The sequence below is a fragment of the Alligator mississippiensis genome, chromosome 5, assembly GCF_030867095.1.
Source record: "Alligator mississippiensis isolate rAllMis1 chromosome 5, rAllMis1, whole genome shotgun sequence".
Classification (NCBI taxonomy): domain Eukaryota; kingdom Metazoa; phylum Chordata; order Crocodylia; family Alligatoridae; genus Alligator; species Alligator mississippiensis.
In genome coordinates, this window is record NC_081828.1 from 28,517,417 (window position 1) to 28,539,537 (window position 22,121).

Sequence of the window (22,121 nt, forward strand, 5' to 3'; positions counted from 1 at the left end):
CGTGCCATGCCGTCTTCTTCCCGGCAGGGTGGGGGCTGGGCTTGGGACAGGAGGCAGCAGCACTGGGAGCTGGGACTACGGCAAATTTTGAGGTGGCTGTAGCCCACCCCGTAGCCACCCCTCCCAGCGCTGCTGCCACCTACCCTGAGTGCAGTCCTGGCCCACCACCCCTGCTGGGAAGAGGCTGGCACAGCCCCCAGCCCCCTCACCCCGCACACAGATCCAGGGGTACATGCCCCCCATGCCTTCTCCAGGAGTGCACAGTCACCAGGAGTTGCCCCCCCTTCTCCTCCCAAACTTTCGGACGAGCCACCCACAGCTGTCCCATGCCATGCACCACCTGGGTAGCACCTGGTCCCTGCCCCAGCCCTACTCCCTTCCTCACCGTGGGGGACTCGATCTGTCCCCCCATATGCTCCTTCCCTCCCCAAAGACTTACCAACCAGACACTGCTCTCCAAGCTGCCAGGCTGCATACCAGCTATCAGATCTTCATCGGCCAATACGGCTGGTTAATGGTTGGCCATCAGTATCAGCCAAAAAAGTCTTTATTGGTGCACCCCTACTATTCAAAATGCTTATCTTCCAAAGATTCTTTCATGAACGGACTATGTATATTTATTTAAAGGGATGGATTTTTGAAGTCTATACTCCTTTTATGTAGCATCACCACACTGAGTAGCTGCACTAAAGTTAGGACTACCTGAAGAATACAACACTGGGTTATTAGAGTTGTGGACACTGGACTAGATTTATAGCCAATGGATTACACTCATTACTTGAAAAGGCCACTTCTAGAACCACTCTGAATCCGGACTTCAGCTACAAATGTGTAGTACCATATATAGCCAGGTACATGTTATGGCTTTGTATTCACTCAAAAAGTTTCAGTCCTCCTGATAATCACATAGCACAAAGAAGAAATGGTACCTTTGGCCAGAGGCTGGCAACCTTTTAAGGTTGGAGGACAGATTGACCCAGTTTGGGTCAGAGAAGAGCAGGCACTAGGATCTAGCCACCTCTCCTCCCCACAGTGGCATGGGGGGAGAGCACCTGCAGCCAGCACTTCTTCCCAGAGCAGCACAGGAAAGCAATTGCTGTCCTCTGCCACTGAAGGCCCACATCTGCAGACTGCATCAAATGGCTCTGTGGGCTGTAGGTTGCCCACCCTTGCCTTAAGCAGTATATCAGACACTCCTCTCAAAGTAACAGGCAATGAAGTATTAAGTATTAAAATGTAGGATCAAGAAAGTATTCAACCTTTTGAACTATCATCAGAGAATGGAAGAGTTGGATAAAGACATGAAAGAAAGACTGCTTCTTTTCACCATCTATAACAGAGCCATCCTCAATGAAGAATGAGCCTTTCACTGCAGCACAGACTATGCCAAATGTGGAATTATTTACTTATTGTTTTAAGTGACCAGAACTGAGTATGGGTAATATAGAAAAGTAAAAACCAATATATAGTAAATAAGCAAATCAATAAAAAATTAAAGAAACATTAATTTACTGCTTCACCTTTAATTTAAAGCAATAAAATAAAGATTAAATATTTACACTGTTCTATTTAGTTTAAAAACAAATTGTATGCCCTTCTATAAATTAACTTTAAGTTCTTTTGTGGCTAATCTATTCTGTTTCTTGTAAAATCTATTTGTGGGAATATTTAATCAGGTTTTATTACAAATCAGATATGCTGGTGGTATGCCATTAATAATAATGCTTGAATAAGCGGGATTTATATAGTGTTCATGAACTACTCAAAATCTCGACTTTCCCTATCAATAATATGCTAATTGTGTGGGATGAACTACAGCAGCCATACAGAATGCTCATCAACTTTATTCTACAGAACAAGGCACCTTATGGACAGATAACATACATTTAGGAAAGAAAAAGAACAAAATTTAAGAACTGAACATTAGGCCAGGACACCAAGGATAAGAAAAAGATAGGTATGCTAAAAATCCCATATCTTGTCAGGAGTTTGCAACTGGTAGCTTTAAAAATGACCATAAGCCATTTTAACTCAGTTTTATACAGCAGCAGCAGTAACTCACAGATGGCAAGATTAACTTAATAATACAGTTTCATAAATTTAAAGATAACTTGGAAATGGAATTAGATCAAGTAGATGAAACAAGCAAGTCCTTCAATTATAAACAGGAAGTATGCCAATTGAAAGGCACTTTTTAGTTGGTACACAAGGGCCCCATAATCTTCTGTAATTAGCAATTTATCACCCCTCTGGCTTGGCTATAATGCTCACCTTCTCAACCTCTGGTAGACAATCCAGAAGGGCCACTGTGTGCTCAGAGTCACTTGGGTCATTTTCACAACCACTTGCTGTCATTTTCAGGGGATTTTTCACCATGGCATCTAACACTGCTTCATAGAGCTGCTTGGTTATCAAGGGAGAGGGCAGCTCGCGTAGATAATCCTTGAGAACACCTTCAGAAAAGATGCAAAAATAGCTGCATTAGCAAGATGGACTCTCACATTTCAGAATCCCTTGGAAACAGTAAGGCACATAACCCACATGTCTCATGAGACAGTTCTCTGGGCATATTTTCAACATCTTACATTTGTACGCTAAAACAAAAAGCAGCAGCAGGATAAAAAGTGTACAATAAAATATCAGTTAAGGGCTTCAAATGTTGGGCTTATCAGCACTTTTTAAAACAGCATCTTAGTACCTCATAATATATTGTGGTTCTTGCAACTTAGAATCTTAGAAAATTAGGGTTGGAAGAGGCCTCACGTGTCCAACCCCCTGCTCAAAGCAAGACCACCCCCAACTAGATAATCCCGGCCAAAACTTTGTCTAGCCAGGTCTTAAAAACCTCCAAGGATGGAGATTACAACCCCTCTGGGTAACCTGTTCCAGTGTTTTACTACCCTCCTAGTGAGAAAATTCTTCCTAATATCTAACCCCATCTTTCCTTGCTACAACTTGAGACTGCTGCTCCTTGTTCTGTCATCTTCCACCACTGAGAACAGTCTAGCTCCATCTTCTTTTGAACCACCCTTCAGGTAGCTGAAGGCTGCTATTAAATCCCCTCTCAGTCTTCTCTTCTCTAGATTAAATAAGCCCAGTTCCCTCACCCTTTCCTCGTAAATCATGTGCTGCAGCCCCCTCACCATTTTTGTTGCCCTCCACTGGACTCTCATCAATTTGTTTGCATCCTTTCTGTCGTGGGGGGCCCAAAATTGAACACAGTACTCCAGATGTGGCCTCATCAGTGCTGAATAAAGGGGAACTTGTTCCAAGATGTTGATGGGACCACCTCATAAGCACTAGACTGACTGGAAAGCCTTTCCAAATCTTTCTACTTTGCATTATATTCAGCTTATGAGCTATCACAGAAATGTGTATGGTATAAAAGCAAAGTATCAGCAAAGGTGAAGATAAAAATCTACAAGACTTATGTGCTGTCATCCCTGCTTTATGGTTCAGGACTGCTGACTACATGCTAGGCATATCAAGAGACTGAACAGCTTCCACATGAGATGTTTGCATAAGATCTTGAAAATAAAGTGGGAAGACAGAATACCAAATAGACATACTGGAGCGCACAGGACTGACACTCTTAGAAATCACTATCAAGAAGAAAAGGTTGCGATGGATCAGCCATAACAGGAGAATGAGAGAAGACTGTCTGCCCAAGAATATTTTGTATAGAGAGATTCGAGATGGCTCTAGAAAGCAGGGTTACCCTTTATGGAGGTACCACAATGTGCAAAAATGATATGAAGTTGTTCAACATCAGTGTAGAAAGCTGGGAGAAGCATGCAGAATCCCATCCAATTTGGAGGAACATCTGGCACGGGGTGCAGCCCAATACATAGTGGCTGTGATCCGGAGGATGGAAGCAAAGCGAGAGAAAAGAATGCGACATGCTGTCAACTTGAGCTTCAGTTTAGACAACACATGAATTTTTGAAACTTGTAACATGCTGTTTCTCTCAAATTGGGCTGGTCAGTCACAAATGGATAAATCAGGCATCTGACTAGACCTTTTACATATACACCATGATCCAAAGGATTGATGGTTGCCTACTTGCCTATAGCATCTGAGCACTTCCATTTTAAATGACTTCATCTTCACAACAACCTTGTGACACAGCAAAACACTGATAACTCCCTTTCAGATATGGAGACTCTAAAACAGAGACACTACTAAGCGTGATACTAAATGTGCTGACTACTAAATGTGAGAGCACTTTTCTTCTCCTATAGAACCTCTCCTATCCCAACAGGTCACAAGTGAATTCCACCAAAACCTATTATATGCGTTTTAGATAAATGTAAAATACACAAAATGAAAACAAAGATGAATCCAATTGTTTTGATTTAGGGCTCTCCCAGACATTTTACAGACTGGGACAATTTCCTTAAAATTCAAAACGTGTTAAAAATACTCATTAACAACAATATTCTGACAGAATCAGAATAATCATTGTGCTTCAGTACAGGATTATTTATGTAAACACTGCCTCTCACCAGCATTTTGTACAAATCTCCCTGTGCATCAACAATAATGTGCACAAGACCCCACTGTGGTGGGACTACTCTCTCCCTTTCCCTCAGTCCCTTTTGTTCGACCCTTCTCCCCTTGATGACCCTGTAGCAACCGTGCCATAGAGCCTTTGTTAGGCTCAGCAGTGTTATTTATTACAGAAGCTCCTCTGTGTTGGTAGTTCTGCTACCCACAGGCTAAGTTCAGGCATTTGGGGGGAATTAGGGGGAGGTTGGATCACATTAAAAGGGGCACTCAATCCAAGGCAAGTCAGGAGGAGGGCTGGCGGGGAAGGGGGTTCGGGGAGATCAAGGGAAAGGCATGCTTGTGGGGGTGTCCACAGGAGCAATGGGGAGGAATCGGAAGGGGGGGGGGGAGGTGTTTTCTGCAAAGGCTTGTTGGGGTCCGGGAGGGTTTGGTAGGATCAGGCAGGCTTGAGGGGTCTCAGGGGGAGAGGGGGCTAGGGGCTATTTTTGGCCCACACCTCCCTCCACCAACCAACCTTCCTATCCCTCTACCCACCAATACTTAGTTTTTTGGCTCCCAGCAGTGGCAAACACCAATAAAACTGGTACTTAGAATGGCTTGTGGGATGGGGGGGTACTAGCGAGGGACTGCTGGGCTAAAAGTAGCTCAGTGCTAGGGGGACAGGTAGGAAAGATAGCTTAGGAGCTGAGGTCAGCAGCTGGCCTTTCATAGTTGTTAGGGGCTGGAAGGGACCTTACAGATCATCAGGTCCAGCCCCCTTGCACTTGGGCAGGAAAGACTGCTGGGGTCAGATGACCCCAGCAAGATAGGCATCAGGATGTTTTTTGAAGATCGGCAGGGTGGATGGCTATACCACCTCTGGGGGGAACCTGTTCCAAACTCTGGCACTTGACTTTTAAAAGAAAATTTTCCTTATGTCTAGCCTAAAGCAATCCTCAACCAGCTTCTGCCCTGGAGCTGCCCAGGTAACTGTACAGAAGCTCGATGCACCTCTCTAACCTAGATTGATTAAGTTTGAGTGCACATGGATCCAGGTGTCCAGGATCCTAAACTGAGTTCTACCATTTTTAGACTAGGCTGTGCGCATGGAACTTCTGCACAGTTACAGATTTAGACTGATTTTCGATTACCGAGGCCAGGTTTCAATGCAAGGTCTGCACTTGGGCAAACTAAGTTAAATCAGGTGGCCATTTTTAACCCAATCTAATCTCCCCTTAACCCCACTGAACATCTGCACTTAGCCTCAGAGAAGAGATGTGTGGGCCCTGGCATGCATGAAAATCCTGCCTTACTGGGTATCTCATCTACAGTTCTCCCAAGGGCTGGTCACTGCTGCGAATACACCAAGTCTATTACTCCAAGATCCTGCTACTTACAGGAAGTGTGAGAAGGACAAGAAAGGGGCTGTCAATGGCTTTCCCACACATCTGCTCTCTAAGGAAAGGGTAGGAAGAACTACAGGATTTGTGATTAATGTAACCCTCTATCCTATACCTAAGCACAGGGGCACATTTTGCTATATATGTGCCTGGCAATTAATTCCTCCCTGTTTACATCACTGCTTGTTTCTTTAGTTTAAAATGCACCTAGTTCAGGGAGCAAGAGCAGCATTACTGACAATGCTATGTGCTCAGCAAGGATTCTAACCCCCAAACAGAAAAGAAAATCTGTTCCCAAACAATAAAGAGCTCAGAGTCCAGGCAGCATCTCCCTTTTCCAACCACATGGACTACTTACAGGTGATGCAATAATCACAAAGTAGATCTGCTGTCACAGAGCAACTTGGCTAGGGCAGCCATTCCCACCATCATCTCTTTAGTAAGCAAAATGTCCAGAACTGGAAAGCATAGGACTTCTGCAGCTCCCACTAACAGTCAGAAGAAATCATCATACTTCAGGTGTAAGAACATGTTTCTGCAAATTTATTTGAGAGAACATGATCCCAGGGAAGCACTAAGTAGGAGAAAAATCACAGCTGCAGTCCCAATGCTAAGCTGTCTAAACCCAAGAAAAAGCATGTGACCATTTAAAGAAGTTAAAAAGCTTCTTTGCAACAGCAAAAGAGCATCAATGCTCCCTGAATTCCTCAGCACCTTTCTTGCATGCTTCTGCATTAGATAAATTTGAACAAAACAATGACAGTGGATTAGCCTCCGCATCAGCAACTTCTGGTGAGCAGGTATAAAATTTTCACTAATACTTCTGAGTGAGAACTATTATTGAAAAACACAAGAGCTAGCCACTTGGAATCAACAAGCTCACTCCAAGCATTTAGAAACAAAACATGCAGTAGTACAACAAGTACAGAAAAAATCTAAATTGACGCAGCTTTTCCTTCAGTACACAATCCATTTTTATTTCCCTATTAAAAAACTAAAAAAAAAATCTCTGTAGCACAAAGCACTCAAGCATAGGAAGTCCTGAAAAACAACCTAAATTAAACTAGGGCTGAGTTTAAATAGTTTATGATCTGTTACGTCTCATTAACAGTTCTATTCATAAATGTTACTTTCTTGCTAAGATAGATGTTATACTTAACATGTGCTAAGGGCGCAGAAAGCACTTTAAAGCTGTAACAGAACAAACATTCATGGCACTTAAAGCACTTTTAAAATGGTGGATTCCACTCTAAGTTAACCCTTGATGGATATGGTATTAGACCAGGGATATGGTATTAGATCAGGGAAAAATATGGCCTGTAGACTGGATCTGGCCTGCTAAGGCATTTTGTGCAACCCACAGCTGGACCCTCAGCCCCACCCAAGCCAGGAGCAGGAGGCAGCCCAGGATGTGGCATGCGGCCAGTTCTGCTGGCCTTGGGGATGCAGCAAGGCTGGGGCAGTGCAACAACTGGACCCCGTTTCCTGGCAACCCCCATAGCACTGACTGCTGTTCCCAGCCCCAGCCCCGATGCCCAGGCACCCCAGCCCATCTGTCCCACAACCGCCACTGGGGGTGCCATGGAGGCTGGCTGGGACCCTCGTAGCAGGGCATGTAGCTGTGGGCAGCTGGGGAGTGGTGTGTGGGAGCAGGATGGGCAGAAGGGCCAGAAATTGGTATTGTGTGGTGCTGGCAATGCAGGGCCCAGGATAGAGCCACATCCCTGTGGCAGGCACTGGTTCCATGAGCAGGGTCATGCAGGGAGCAGATTGCAGTTCTGCCACAGGCCCCAGCCCCACACTGTCACTGCCCCATGATTATGGCCTCAGCCCTGCCTGCCTGTCTTGCTCCTGGGAGCCATTCCCCACCCACTTGTAGCCCCAACTCCATGCCACCCGCCTGGCCAAGCACTGGGACCACTTAGGGAGTTTTGGCGAGTTGTTGCAGGTAGAGGATGCGAAGGCTGGGAGCCAACCCAGCCTGCAACAGTTTACAACTCCCTAAGTGGCCCACCAGCCAAAATAATTTTCCACCCCTGTATCAGACTAAAGTGCTTTAGGTTAGAACAGTTTTTTGTACATCTGTACCACAACCATCGCTACAATATAAGTCATGTTCTGCTGCCATCCCAGGGGTCCTTCACTGGGCAGCTCAGCCAGTACTTGTCTGCTCCAGGCGAGCACCAGCCCAGCCCAACCCCCAGGCTGTCACAGAGAGGAGACAGAAAAGGCTGAGTCTCCAAAATGCATAGCTGGGCACAGGGGTGGGCAAAACAAAGCCTCTGTGATGTGGATTGCACCCCCGATGCTTGCAGACTCGGGTCTTGGTGGAGCTGGGCTGGGTCCATGCAGCAGAGGGGCTCCGTTTCCCTCTCCCACGGCACCAATTACTAGTATGGCAAAAAATCAGGCCAGGCAGCCCCATGCTGCAACTCCTAGCTGCAGCTGTCAAGAGGCCAGGAGAGGAAGGAGTGGAGAGGGAAGAGAGCCCTCTGTAACACAGACCCAGCCCAGCCCACCACCCCCTCAGACCCAAACCAGCAAACTGTGGGTGGGCCCTCATGGCAGAAGAGTTCCATTCCCCTACACTTTCCCACACAGATGCTGCTGACGGTTGCCAACTTGCAGGGGAACCGAGCTGGGGAGAGGGGCCACTACAGCAGTCTCCTGAGAGGTGTGCAGGAGCACCCCCACCTGCTGGCCTTGGCCACTGCAGACAGGCAAAGCCTCCCCCAGCAAATGTCTTGTTTGATTAATTTCTGCTCTAGTTTATAGCCCTTTAAGTGTGATAAAGAGCTTCTACCAGGGGCTTTTGAATGGCTGTACTTAGCCACAGTCAACACCCTACTTAATCAGATGCTAGGAATGGATTTCTGCTATAAAGTATTAATGTAATTAATAAATGCAGCCTTTCTTTTGGTAAGCAGCAGTATCCAATGTAAAAAAAGATGTTGGCAGAATTGGAAAGAAAAGCTGAGTAAGATATAATTTTTAATACCTGCCAATACAGGTATCCAGGTAAATCTTCATCTCTCAGATGAAAAACTATCACAGTGTTATTTGCAAGAATTCCTGCTTTGTTAAGGCTGAATGTGAAACTTGCCACAGGGCAAACTATAAAGTGAACTGCACTGTTATTTCGTTAAAATAATTCATAAAAAAGACCGCAGAATGTTAAGAATAAACAATTAAAATTGGAGCAAGTCTGGAAGGCTACAAAATAAGATTACAAGTGCAACACTTATTCAGTCCTTTTGTACAAATGTACTATTTCCTATTTCTACTTTTCTGACTAGTATAGTGTAGCCAAATTAAAGCAGTTATTAAAACTTATATAGCCACAATTGAAACAAGTTATCATGACATGAATAACATTCTATGAGCTCTCTGGCTATTAAAAGTAAAAACACATAGTAAAAAGGAGCTTATAAACTCTTCCAGGCAAGAGTTCACATTTCAGACCATGTCCTGTTCTGTTTTAAAATAATGGAAGTTTTGCAATGTACTTCAACAGGGCAGGCTGGTGTCACAGTTGAGTATTAAATGAAAATGTACACTCCTCAGTCATGTATCTGAGCTTAAAAAACACACCATGCCAGTGTTAAAGAACATTATACCATGCACACATGGTACAGTTTTCAACTAAATCTATTTTAAATAAAATCTGCCATAAAGTTCCTAGCCTTTGAAGGATCCACCTTAATATTCAGTTTTTTTCATTGATGTCAATGATCCTGTCACAAAATGTAACTGGATTTGTTGTTACACTGTCTAAAGTGTTTTTCCTTCCCACTACCAAATGGCTGACAAGATTTTGTCCACATTTAAACAAAACAAATTTTCAGTTTGGGAAAGACACTTGAAACAAAAATGTTAGCCACGACAAAATTTAACACTTAGAACATACAGCACTTTCATAAACCACTATGGAAACCAAGCAGTTGCTGTAGTTTATTACTGAAACTACAGCAACTGCTACCAGACTCCACCAGCAATATAAAATTCAGAGCTTTTCTATTTTTTAAAATTCAGTGGAGCTGGAGAGCAGGGGGAAGGGAAAGCAGATTCAGTGCATATTAAACAAACAAACAAAAAATCACTATTTTCAAAGATTACTACATAGCAGGTAAAAAGCCACACTGCATTTCAAAAATACAACTACTCTTGTCAAGAATACCTAAAATTAGAACATTATCAGCGTATTTTCCTGAACTTACATTTCCTTTAAATTGTATAACTACACTTTTATATCATGCACAAGGTGGTTAAGTGGATTCTTTGATCAATTTTCCTTGTTAAATGATTTATCATGTCCTCATGTCACATACCTCCATCCCTTTTCTTCATTTTAGAAGCCTGTCTTCTATATATGGATTAAAAGAGTAGGATAATTATGCAAAAAGCTTGGCAGAAGTTTGTGTTTTATGTCCTGGTCTGGAGAATTTTTTCATAAGCATAGGTAGCAGGAAACAATTTTCTGATTTTTTTTCCCTTTACATTTTAGTTCTAATTGTTCTTAGGAAAAACCAGCAAATAATTCTTTTGCAGCAGGAATGGGGAAGAGGGAATGTTAACGTATATAGTACAGCAAGAGCTCTCACAAGTTATCTATTAATAACATCACAGTGGAACCCCATTTAACAGATTCCATGATCACAGGACTTTTCTCTGTCCAAAAGACTTTCTCCTGCCTAATCTGAGTTACAGAATAGTTTGGGAGTGCCCTTTGGCCTCTCTTAATCCTTTTGCTGTTCCTCCTGCTGAATTAGCTCTGTAAAAAGGCTGCAGTCACTTTTATGAATCTAAGCTTCCTCTCCTTACTGCCAACTCACCGATGCATTCTCCTTAACACAACCACTCACCACACAGAACAAATTTAGACAGCAAGCAGAAACCATCATACACTTCATTAATTTCTCATTTTTCTGACTCGATGAACTGTTAATGGTATTACACGCTCTACTCAGAGATGTGAATTCACACAGATGGAAGCAGACATGATGCAACAACATTACTAGAGGAAACCCTCGCTATTCGCGGGTTCGGCATTCGCAGTTTCAAATATTCACGAATGCGGAACCCACATTTTAAATACACTATATACACTAACAGGAGCTCCTCAGGAGCTCCGTGCTTGATGCCGCTGGAGCCATGCCCTCCTCCAGTCAGCTGCCGGGGGCACTGCGTTCATGAACGTAGGGCCTTATTCGCGGATTTTACCATTCACAGGGGATACGAGAACATATCCCCCGTGAATGGCAAGGATCACCTGTACTAGCAAGTTCTTAAAATTGGCAATGAACTTTATTTTAAGCCACAAGCATACCTAACTGTGCATCAGTGCTAGTCTATGAACATTTCTCAGTCAAGATGTAATCATCAAATGTTCATTCTTTAGTCTTTCAAGAACTTGGAAAAATGGTGCCTCTCAGATTCCAAAGAGGACCCAAAGGAATTTATGTTCAAAAGAGCTAAGATTTTTGCTAAGGATTCAAGTTTTAAGGACCATGTGTTATAGCTTCTGAAAGTACTAATCATGCAAATCAGGCTTACTATGGAAAAAAAAAAAAAGTATTTCACCAAGTCACATGCACAGTGACCCTACTACCTTTATTTTTAAGGATGCCTGCTGCTTCAGATGCATCAGAAGATTAGAGGCTTACCACGATGGCTTGTTTTACTCCACACTGATCTGTTTAAAACTAATCAATTGTAGAGCTAAGTATAATTCGTAGAAGTTATTGGTTCAGTATGTCCACATGCTTGCATGCACACTCACTTCCCCCCCCCCTCGCAATATCTATTGCACTGTGAATCTTTTCAATATGGCACTCTCAATCTGAGGGATGGAGGAAACTGAACAGTAGGGCTGTGCAAAATTTTGGCAGCTGTTTTGTTTCAGAGGTGTTTCGGGCCGTTTCAGTGCCCAAAATACTGAATCAGAATCGAAACAGAAGACTTGGAAACAGCTCTGAAATTAATTGGAATTTCAGAAATGTTTTGGAGAATTTCAGTTTCGGAGCTGGGCATGCAGGGAAACAAAAACCAAGAAGAGGGAGGAGAAAGAGGGGGGGAAAGGATTGCTCTGATATTGATATATAGCTCCTGGGAGCTATATATCAGAGAGCTGGGGAATCCCTGCCATGCGACCTGCTGAGGCCCCAAGCCCCGCCCAGCTGGGTAGGGCTGTGCAAAGCTTCCTTTGCAGCCCACTCAAAACAGATAAGTCTGAAACCGAATCAAAACATAGACATTTCACACATCCCTAATAGTGCTATAGCAATTACCCTTTAATAAGCGATCCCTTAAAATAACCTTTGCTTCGGAAATAAGGCAGCATATATGCAGTAATGTAATACATAAGGAAGTGTATTTGATTGTTTTAAGCACGAAAGTCATTGTGCTTGTCTTATACCTTAAAGAAAAACAACTGCTGTAAACAAAAAAAATTAGAGAGGATGCAATACCTGAAAGTAAGAAAATGCTTAGGAGTTCAGGTGACTCTGAACATTTAAAACAGGAGTAATTTAGCTGTCCCCATCAACACAAAGGTTTGCTACAATATATGTTCCCAAGTTAAAATGATCTTTTCTATTTATTCATAATAATCTGGAATCATGCTGGAAGGAACACTAAAACTGATGCAGTTATGACACCAGGGCTTTGTGTCTACACTTTGCACTATTCCTTTTCAGACTGAACTTGAATCAGTCATAAGACTCACTCTGCAATACTGAGTTGTTTACAATGAACAAAAGCAAAGGGTAACCAAAATAATTAGTACATGCTTCTAAGAGTTATCACCATGTTGGCCTGTAAAATTATAAAAAATAAAGCTACCATAATGTTAATTGTACAGCTTTTCATAATATCAAAGCTGCCTATTAGTTCAATCAGATGCAATATCCTACCTCTGGCACATGGGAAGAATACAAGATCCAACAATGAAACTAACCAAGGGAGTTATGGTAAATACATCTGGTCACTATTTACCAGAAGTATTATTTAACAAAATCAAACTCACTGAATAAAACCTCTGCTGATAAAGTTTTTTCATAAACCTTAAAATGTCTTAAAGTGAAAGTTTACTAACAATACATTGAAATAAAATATGGTAGCAAAAAGCAGACAAAGGTTTTACTCTTTTAAAAAGTTCCATAGGCTGTTTTTTGCATAGGGAAACTTTATAGTTTGGCTACTGCTGTTGAGTTTTCTAGTCGTGAATGTATACAGAAAAAAAAAATTCCTTCCCAAATCCTCCACGCAATTAGTTTTCATGGAGCCTGGAAACAGATTAACTTTATTTTACATAGCAAATATTAATGGTCATAAAATAATTCCATTGTAAAAAAATAAAAAAATTAAAATGCTATTTCCACTACTCTGTACTGTTGCTGTAAAATTTTAAAGGGCAAATTTTATTAAGTCTAGTTTATTTCCATAAGGCTTTGCAAACCAAAACATACATTGTAATTACTATCCCAATTTTCTAAAATTCTTAGTACAACAAGCAGTTCTTGCCTTTGCCAGTAATCTCAGTCATATAAATAAGTGGTAAATAAGGCTTCAGGTCAATTATCTTCAATTAATGTATTATCAGTGACTAAAGAAACATTACTCATCTGATCAAATAAAGGACTCTCTCCTACTACCTACTTTGAACTTTGCTACACCTATTTTCTAATTTTGTGATGGATCATCCCTTTGAAGCCACCAGAATTAAAGTGAGAAATAAAACACCCATAAGTATCTGCAGGATTGAGGCCTAAAACTGTAACTGAGAAAGCCTTCCTGTGCTTCTCCATCTGCCTGTACCGACCTGCTGTCTCATCTTATACTTGGTTTGTAAGATGTTTTCATTCTGTATATGCAAGGGGCCTAGTAAAGTGGGTCATAGGCAAGTACTGGGGCCCCACAACACACACAAAGGGTCTGTCTTCCTAGATCAGTGGTTCTCAACCTTTTTAGAGATTTATTAAGACTTGAAGCACCTCTTGGAAAATGCCAGCTTTTAGTTTTCACTTGTTTTTTTTACTACAGAAAAAAACAGAATACAGCAGTTCTTCTGTTGCAAAGAACTAAGACCACAATAGGTCAGAATGTTATCGACACACTGGATTTCTCTTTGAAGTCTCTGGGTTTATCTTGCGAATCACATTTGTACACCTAACAGTGCTAACACTGCATGGCACCCCATCACCCTTGAAAGGTTCTCAAGGCCTTGGTTGAGAATCACTGCTCTATAGCAGCTCCCTTTCACTTCAGGCCTATCATTCCCTCTGGTAAGCTAGCAGCTGAAAGATACTGTTTTGACACTTTTCCTCCACATCACTGTCATACCTCATCTATACATAAAGTTATGTACTTTATTCCTCAAGTTATGGCTCATCTTCATTTCTTCTTTAATACAGAGATTGCCAGAGTGAACCTAATGAACCATTTTAAGCACAATTATATCTCTTCCCGAGATGCGTGTTCTTGCAGTTATACATTTAAAAAAAGCAAGCAAGCTCATTACCTGTTATCACATTAATATCTGGATACTCATTTTCACAGAGAGTAACAGCCTTGCTATCTTTCTCAAATGCTTCTCGAAGCTCTTTCTTGACTGCTGCTGAACCACATAATCGATATAGTCCTACAACCTGGAAGTAAAACCATGGCAACAATGTTAAATTTTGCCCAACCCAGAGCAATACTAAATAGTGATACTCATCTAACTGGTATAGAAGAATCAAAATGTTTTATAATGTCTTCAATTAAGAAGTGCCCATAAGAGTTTCTAAAAAGCTACTTAGATAAAACAAAAATGGATGTTATAGGATTTGGGCATATAACAATACATGGTATTAATACTGAGCAAACTTCAGTGTCAGAGTTATCACATTATGGGTGCATGTACATGAGACGCTACTGCACAGTGGTTACTGTGCATTTATTTAGTACTTCTATAATCAAGTACTAAATAAACATGCAGTAACTGGAGTTACTGTGCAGGTGTGCCCTTTTTCTTGATGCTACCGCATAGTGGCCTAATAATACTGAGCAGTAGCATATTAGCACTGTTGGTGCTGTGATGCACTACTGTGCAGTATTATTTGGCTACTACACAGTTAGTGTGTCATATAGATGTGCCCTATATAAACAATAATGTTCTCCATAACATTATCTCAACATCTTATCAGCTTGTTTTCAAGGATGCAGTTAATGCCTACACCTTTGTCTACTAAATCTCTGACAGAAAATTATTCTTAATATACTAATGGCTTACTGAGTCCACAAGAAGCACAGCAAAAGGCTATCTTGTACCAAAGCAAAATTTGCAGTCATAGGTGGAGGGAGAAAAAATTATATGGGGGAGCGGGGCTGAGAATGCATGCACCCTGCCCCCCCAGCAGGCAAGTCTGTGAAGGAAGAGGCGGGGGCAGGGGCAGATCAAGGCCCCAGAGGTAAGGGAAGCAGTGGGGCACAGGCAGAAGCAGGGGCTGAGGTGAGTGTGGCTCCAGCCAGGCCAGGTGGTGGGACAAGTGGAGGCCCAGGAGGCATGTGCCCGCCGATCTGTGTGCAGGGCAAAGGCGGCTGCTGCTGTGTGCTGGGCTTTGAGCCCTGCTGCCCCAAGAGCTGCACGATGCCACATGCATCCCGCCACCTGGCGGGCAGGGGGTGCAGTACAGCCCAGCAGCTGCAGGCATGTGGCACTGGTCACTCCCAGGGCAGCTACAGCAAAAAGCAAAGCATGGCGCACAGCAGCAGCCACCTCCACCCTGCTGGGGCAGGCCCTGCACAGCCAAGGCAGGGCATGGGACAGAGCCGTGAGCAAATCATCCAGTGCCCAGCATGGAGAAGGGGTGGTGGCTCCCGCTGCTGTGCACACACCAGGAGGGCATGAGGGTGGAGGGGAATAAGGGGTGTGTGCCCCAGATATGCACATGGGGTAAGGGCAGGCTGCCACTGTGGGCTGGGAGGCTGCACCAGGCTCTTTCCAGAAGTGGCTGGCTGCCCCGCCCCAGCCCTACTCCCTCCCTCACCACTGCATACATGCCCCTCCCCATCCCTGCTGCAGCCACCCGGAGCGCAGAGCCTGCAGCCAGGCTGCCTTGAGGCCCTACCTGCTGTCCTGTGTTTGGGGCGGGGCGGGGGGGAGGGGTAAGCCCTGGTTAGCCCTGGCCTTCCGCCGCCTATGTTTACAATTCAAATCACAATAAAATGCTTGTAATGTTTTAGTTAAGATAACGTGTATTATGAAAAGCTTTCCGATAAAAAAATGGAATGATATGGCATTATACATTGGATAAACCAAACAATTATTCAAAGACCAACCTTCTATTTGCAAGCACACAAACAACAAAAAGTCTTTTTTAATGCCAAGCAAGGGGAGTACTACATTACTCAGAACTTTAATTATTTTTTCTGTGAAAGAGGAAAATTATATGAGTACTAGGAATAGCACAAAATAGACTAAACAAAAAATTATTTAAAATGGTGCTGTTGACTTTCAAATGGTTACTTCAAAAATAAAAAAAGCTTCCAATTTATTTTCTTTAGTTGCGATCTAAGAACTTGAACTCTGAACATATTTACTTTTTATAAGAACAGACAAGTGGGAATGATCTCAATGAATAATGCAAAGAATTGCAAATGAAATGGCAACCTTCTGATTACCCTTATTCAGCTCACCAGCTTTGTGTTAATGCGACTGTTTAATAAATGATATATACCAACTGAGCTTAAGGGGAAAATAATCTGAAATAGAAGATTTTTCTCAAACTTTGAAAGGTAACCGTAGAAATGGCAGTCTATTAATGATTAATAGGCTTTAAGTAAGCAAGCTTTGTAACTGTGAAACAACAAACTAATTATGAATATGGAAAAAAATGCAATAATTCAATTAGCAAAATGAAGTAAAATAACCTCTTCATAACACAATTCATTTTGCTTTTACAGCAGTTAAATAGATGGCTGCCAATTTTAAATTATTTTTATTCAGTAAAAAGTCAGGAGACAACTATAGGACTCATTAGGCAAATGGACAAATCTGAAAAGTATTAAAATATGCTGATAGGATTGATAGATCCAAAGCCACAAGAAAAGCATTCAAACTATCTTCGTAAACTAAAGAGGATTTGGACCATATATACTCCTACATGATCTTAGCTTGCTGTATTTATTACATCAACTTGTATTTATATAACACTTTTTCCGACAACTTTGCAAATACTAAGGAACTAAACTTAAAGCCACCACTGTCAGAGTCTTCATATGATTCTTATTGCAGACTGGTAAACTAACTGATATGTGACTTCTCCAAAACCACACAGTGGGTGGTGCGTCACGAACAGAACTAGAAACCATGCATCTGATATGGCCTGTAAAAAGGAGCATCTGTTTGACCATATGCCAGTGATCTCAAACCCACCATCAGTTACCTGGTTCAAAGGTCCACTGAAATGAATGAGAAGTTAAGAAAGAAAGACACTGTAGTCACCCCAATCTAAAACAAATTAGACCCTGTATATATAGCTATTATGCAAATGATTATCAGGGGTTTTATTACTGTAACCTACGAAGTCCAAATCAAGTTGTCCTCACAGTGACAGAAGCTCACATCCTGCTGTAGGAAAGCAGAAGTCCGGGGTCTCATAGGCAGACATGAACAAGCACTGAATATTGCATATTCTCAGCCCTCCTTAAGTGGGCAAATTAAATTTCATGCTCAAAAGCACCAGATACTTGTATACAATTCAGACTTCGCTGGCTCAATTATCATTTGCATCCCTCTTGCCTGATGATACTGTGACCCTAGGTCGGGGTGGGCAAAATACGGCCCACAGGCCAGATCCAGCCCATAAGGCCATTCTATCCGGCCCACGGGGCCCCTAAAAAAATTTAGAAAATAAATATTTATCTGTCTTTGGTTCCTGTCAAAAATGACAGGAACCAGGGGCAGTAGGAACCAGGGGAAGCCTGGCAGGCTCCCGCAACAGCACGGCCCACCCAGCCCTACCCCACCCCACAGCCAGAAGCCCCAGCAGGGGCTTCTGGTCTCCAACCATGCGACTTCACTGGCACCAGAACCTCAGGTAAGGGGGGGAGAAGGGGGTCAGGGAAGGAGCCCAGGGAAAAGCAGCCTGGGAAAAGCACCCCCTCCCCTACCCGGAGGTCCCTGCTGCAGCCGCTCAGCACCAGCTCATAACCCGCCCCCCACTGCCAGCCTGGACCCCAGGCCAGCTCTGGGCTGCCCGTTGGGGCTGCACTGCAGTGGCAGCAGCTGTGGTTCCCCCTGCTTCCCACGCTGGGCAGTGTTTGCTGCTGCTGCTGCTGCCCACCCGGAGCCTGCGCACTAGGCAGCCCAGAGGCAGTGGTGGCTAACACTGCCCAGCATGGCAAGTAGGGGGGCTGCAACTGCTGCTATGGTGCAGCCCTGATGGGCAAGCCCAGAGCCAGTGTGGGGCCCAGGTTGGCAGCAGGGGTAGGTTACAAGCTGGTGCTGAGCATGGGAAAAGCGGCCCCTCACCCACCCCATGCCTGGCACCCCACACTGCAGCCACTTACAGCCCACATGGGGCTGCCTGTGTCTGCTCAGGACAGCCCATGGGCTGCAAGCGGCTGCAGCAAGGAGCACTGGCCAAGGGGTGGGGGAGGGACTGCTTTTCCCTGTACTCAGCACCAACTCATTCCCTGCCGCGGAGCAGGGGGTCAGGGCTGCACGCTGCCCCCTGCCTGTACCGCAGGGCTGGGGGGGGGGGGGCGGGGGCACTGGGAGCGAGCAGGTGCATGGGGTCCACACTGGTGTCCCGGGGCCAGCACTGGCGGGGCCCAGAACAGGGTGGGGGTCCCGGCCGGCAGGGGCTCTATGGAGCCGAGCCAGCTCCCCCCTCTCCCTGCTGGTGCAGCCCAGCCTGGCTCCGCAGACCCCTGCCAGCCTGCACCCTGCTCTGGGGCCCACCGGTGCTGGTCCTGAGACATTGGTCCCAAGACATTGCAACATTGGTCCCAAGACGGTGACCAGGGAGTGGGGCACCTGTCAAGGGACGGGGCTACCCATGTGGCCCTCGACAGCTTGCCAAAACTGGGTAAACGGCCCTCCGCCTGAAATAATTGGCCGCCCTGCACCAGGTGCTAATAAGCTGAAGAACAGAAACTGAAACCATAAAACACATTTTAAATAGACTGGAAAAAAAAAAAAAAAAAAAAAAAGAGTACTCACAGTAATGATCTTGCTTTCACACTGGCTTTCAAAAAGGAATGAATCCAATCACAGGGTTACCACTAATTTTCTTCACCGAAACAATTACATGAGAATACCATACCACTATTCCCTATAGTTTATATGGGGAATCTTGAACAACTTGGGTTTAACAGGGCTACCACATGGTAATACCTATAAAATGCAGTGGTCTCTCATATCTCATTGAAGTGCAAACCTACATTACTCAAGATTATCAAAAGTCCATAATCAGTAAGTGCTGTTCTAAAATTTGTCATTATCAAGGTAAAAAAACCTGTAGTAATCGGTGTCATATCGCCTGGAACTATTCATCTACGTTTGGGTTTTGCCAAAAATTGGTGCAAAGTGAATATCCTGGCTTGCATTATGCTTTAGGTTTTCACGTTCAAAATTCTACATTATAATTTTCTCATCACATCTGTAGGACACTCTGGTACAATAAGCCATTCACTGCGAGTTTGGACGTTGTATGCTCTAATCTTAGCTTGCTTTAATTTGAAGGGTTATTCATGCAATTTTATTCTCCAGAATCTTAAGGGCACTATTAGCATTAAGATCCTCACCAGGTTATACTGACAGAAAGGTGAAATGAGACTACACCAAACTAGTAGAGCTGCAAAAGGAAACCCTGAATTCCCTGCAGCCTTTTCCCTTATGCTCATACCAATAGAAAAAGATCTCCATCCACAAAAAACCCGATACAGACGTACAGAAAAAATATGCACCATACCTGACAGCCTCTCTTCTCAATCTCCACAATACATTTCTGCATCAAGAGTGGTACCATCAAGCCCACATTTTCCTTCTCAACAACTTTTCGAGCATCTACTCCAAATATCACTGGTTCTCGATCTTCATCTAGACCATCAAGAGAATTCTCCCACTGTTCGATGAGGGTCAGTTTGACATAAATCAGCCCTCTAGGCTCCAGTTTGACAGCCAGCTGATGAGTCCTTGTCACTCGAAAAAGAGTAGGGAGAATCACTGTTCCATGACAGCAAACCCGATTTTTCCGCGGGGTAGGCTCCCAGCTGAAGACTACTAGCTTTAAATGTTGAGCATTTTCAAGTTCTATGTTGAACGTGTGGTCCATATCTAAAAAGGTCGTCCTGCAGGTAAGCAAGGCTGTTCTTGCTTTGTTTACTGAATCTACCTGAATTGCACAAAAGACATCTTTTGAGTCCATCCTTGGAGGTTTCAAATCCTCAGCACCATAGAAGTGAACACTCATGAACCCAGATATGTACTGGGAACACTTGGGTTGGTCAGAAAAGTTGTAGTGTCTAAAAGCATCAATATCTATTTCTGTTTTATTATTGTTATTTGGAAGTACCTCTTTTCCTTTCCCACACCTGCTTTCAGATCCATGTTTACCTGATTTTGTTATAAGTTCAGGAGAGTCTCCATCACTGAGGTAACCACCTTTACTAGAAGATTTGGAACTCCTGGCATTTTTCTTCTTGTCAGTGTGCTGCGATAACACACTGCTGTCAAGATGGTACCTACTTATCACGTTCCGGCTAGCAGCTGCTGCTGTGTTTCCAGAAGATGACAAAGAAGTTGCATGGCTTCCATCCCGACAGTTACCTTTCAACAAAGAAGAGTTATCCGAACCATTATGGCTTGAGGTTCCTTTGACACTCAGCTTCCTGCTGAGTTCTGGTATTTTTCTCATTTTCATGGAAAGTTTTCTCACAGTTCTAGGAGATTTTATCTTATCAGGGAAAGGCCAATTAATTGATCCACCTTTTTTCAAAGGATTAGGACTTGGAGGAGAAATTTCCATTGCTGTCGTCTCAGCCTTGTTTGTAAGTACAATTCCAGATCCTTTAAAAGAAAAGAAAAGGAATACTTTTTTAAAGCTGCCCTTTACTGGTAGTTTGCAGCAATAAAAATTCCTGAACTATGAAAGAAATAGTTGCTTTGTCACAATGCAATAAAAGCTGGGGTCTATGCACACAACCATCATGCAATAATTAGATGCATATGAGCATTTGGGGGGTGCAGTTTGCCGACTTGTTCACCAAACGTAGGCAGAGGGCAAGTCAGAAGCCTGATTTGTTCCGTTCTCCGCAGGCTCTGCACAGCAAAACAAAAGGGGTAGAAACTGCATATAAACAATTCATCCATCCCACCCACTTGTGTGCTACTCCCATCTGTTTGTATTGTGTCCTCAGACAAGTCTATTTAACTGTTTCATTGAGGCACAGATGCTAGAAAGCCATGGAATTAAATGGAAAGACTCTGAGATACTACAAATATTCCCTCCTCTGAGCAGCTGTATTTTTCACTGAAGTAGAGCTGACACTTCAGTGCTTCTCTTTCTTAGTTCCTAGAGCACTGGAGAAGTTCACTCCTCCTATGTTCTTCAGCATAGTTCTGCAGAGGAACATTCCTACAGCAGCCCTACATCTCATGTAGCTCCTTCTGTTCCCTCTAAGACAGCATCAAAATACCATTCCATTAAGGGCAAAAGGCCTCACAACCCTTTCCTCCCAGCTCCTCTTGGCAATACCATGCCTCACACTCTGCCACGGCAAAGGGAAGATGGAATGTAGTCAGCATTCATTCCTCCCAAAAGTTTCAACTTGCCCTGCTTCTTAGATGCCAACAACCCTCCCTCATTCCTGGCATAATATCCCCTTCTCAGGCCTGGAAGTCTGCCAGTTCCCAGGTGACACCCACCTGGGAAAAAGTTTCCCAGACTCAAATCATGCCAACTGACACATGATCAAGGGGGTGGGGAAAGATTTCCATCACCTGAACAGTGGGAAGAGACTGAAAAGGAATACCGACGGACATAAGCCAAACCCAGACAGTGACATCTGCATGCAGGACACACACTTGACTACACGCCTTTCACCCTGACATCCTGAAACCAGGACATTCAAGGGAATTACAGCTCAAAGCTGGTGGGCCTAAGTTTCTTCTCACTTTCACCAGTATGAATCAGAAGAAACTCTACTGAAGCCAAGTTGTTGTATGCCCCTGATGTAACTGGGGCA

General features: G+C 43.6%; 1 protein-coding gene across 4 annotated transcripts in view; it reads right to left on the bottom strand.

The window, feature by feature from the left end:
* The window catches only part of SYDE2 (synapse defective Rho GTPase homolog 2), a 65,191-nt gene that overhangs the window by 25,788 nt on the left and 17,282 nt on the right, over nucleotides 1-22,121 (bottom strand). For all 4 annotated transcript variants that reach the window (XR_009462360.1, XM_019489038.2, XM_059728012.1 and 1 more), the window contains 3 exons: nucleotides 19,847-20,943; nucleotides 14,407-14,533; nucleotides 2,272-2,453 (listed from right to left, as the gene is read on the bottom strand). Coding sequence is in view for 3 of the 4 variants with exons in the window: in XM_019489038.2 (XP_019344583.2) it covers nucleotides 2,272-2,453; nucleotides 14,407-14,533; nucleotides 19,847-20,943 (1,406 nt within the window). In the remaining variant the exon portion in view is untranslated. The remainder of the gene's footprint in view (nucleotides 1-2,271; nucleotides 2,454-14,406; nucleotides 14,534-19,846; nucleotides 20,944-22,121) is intronic.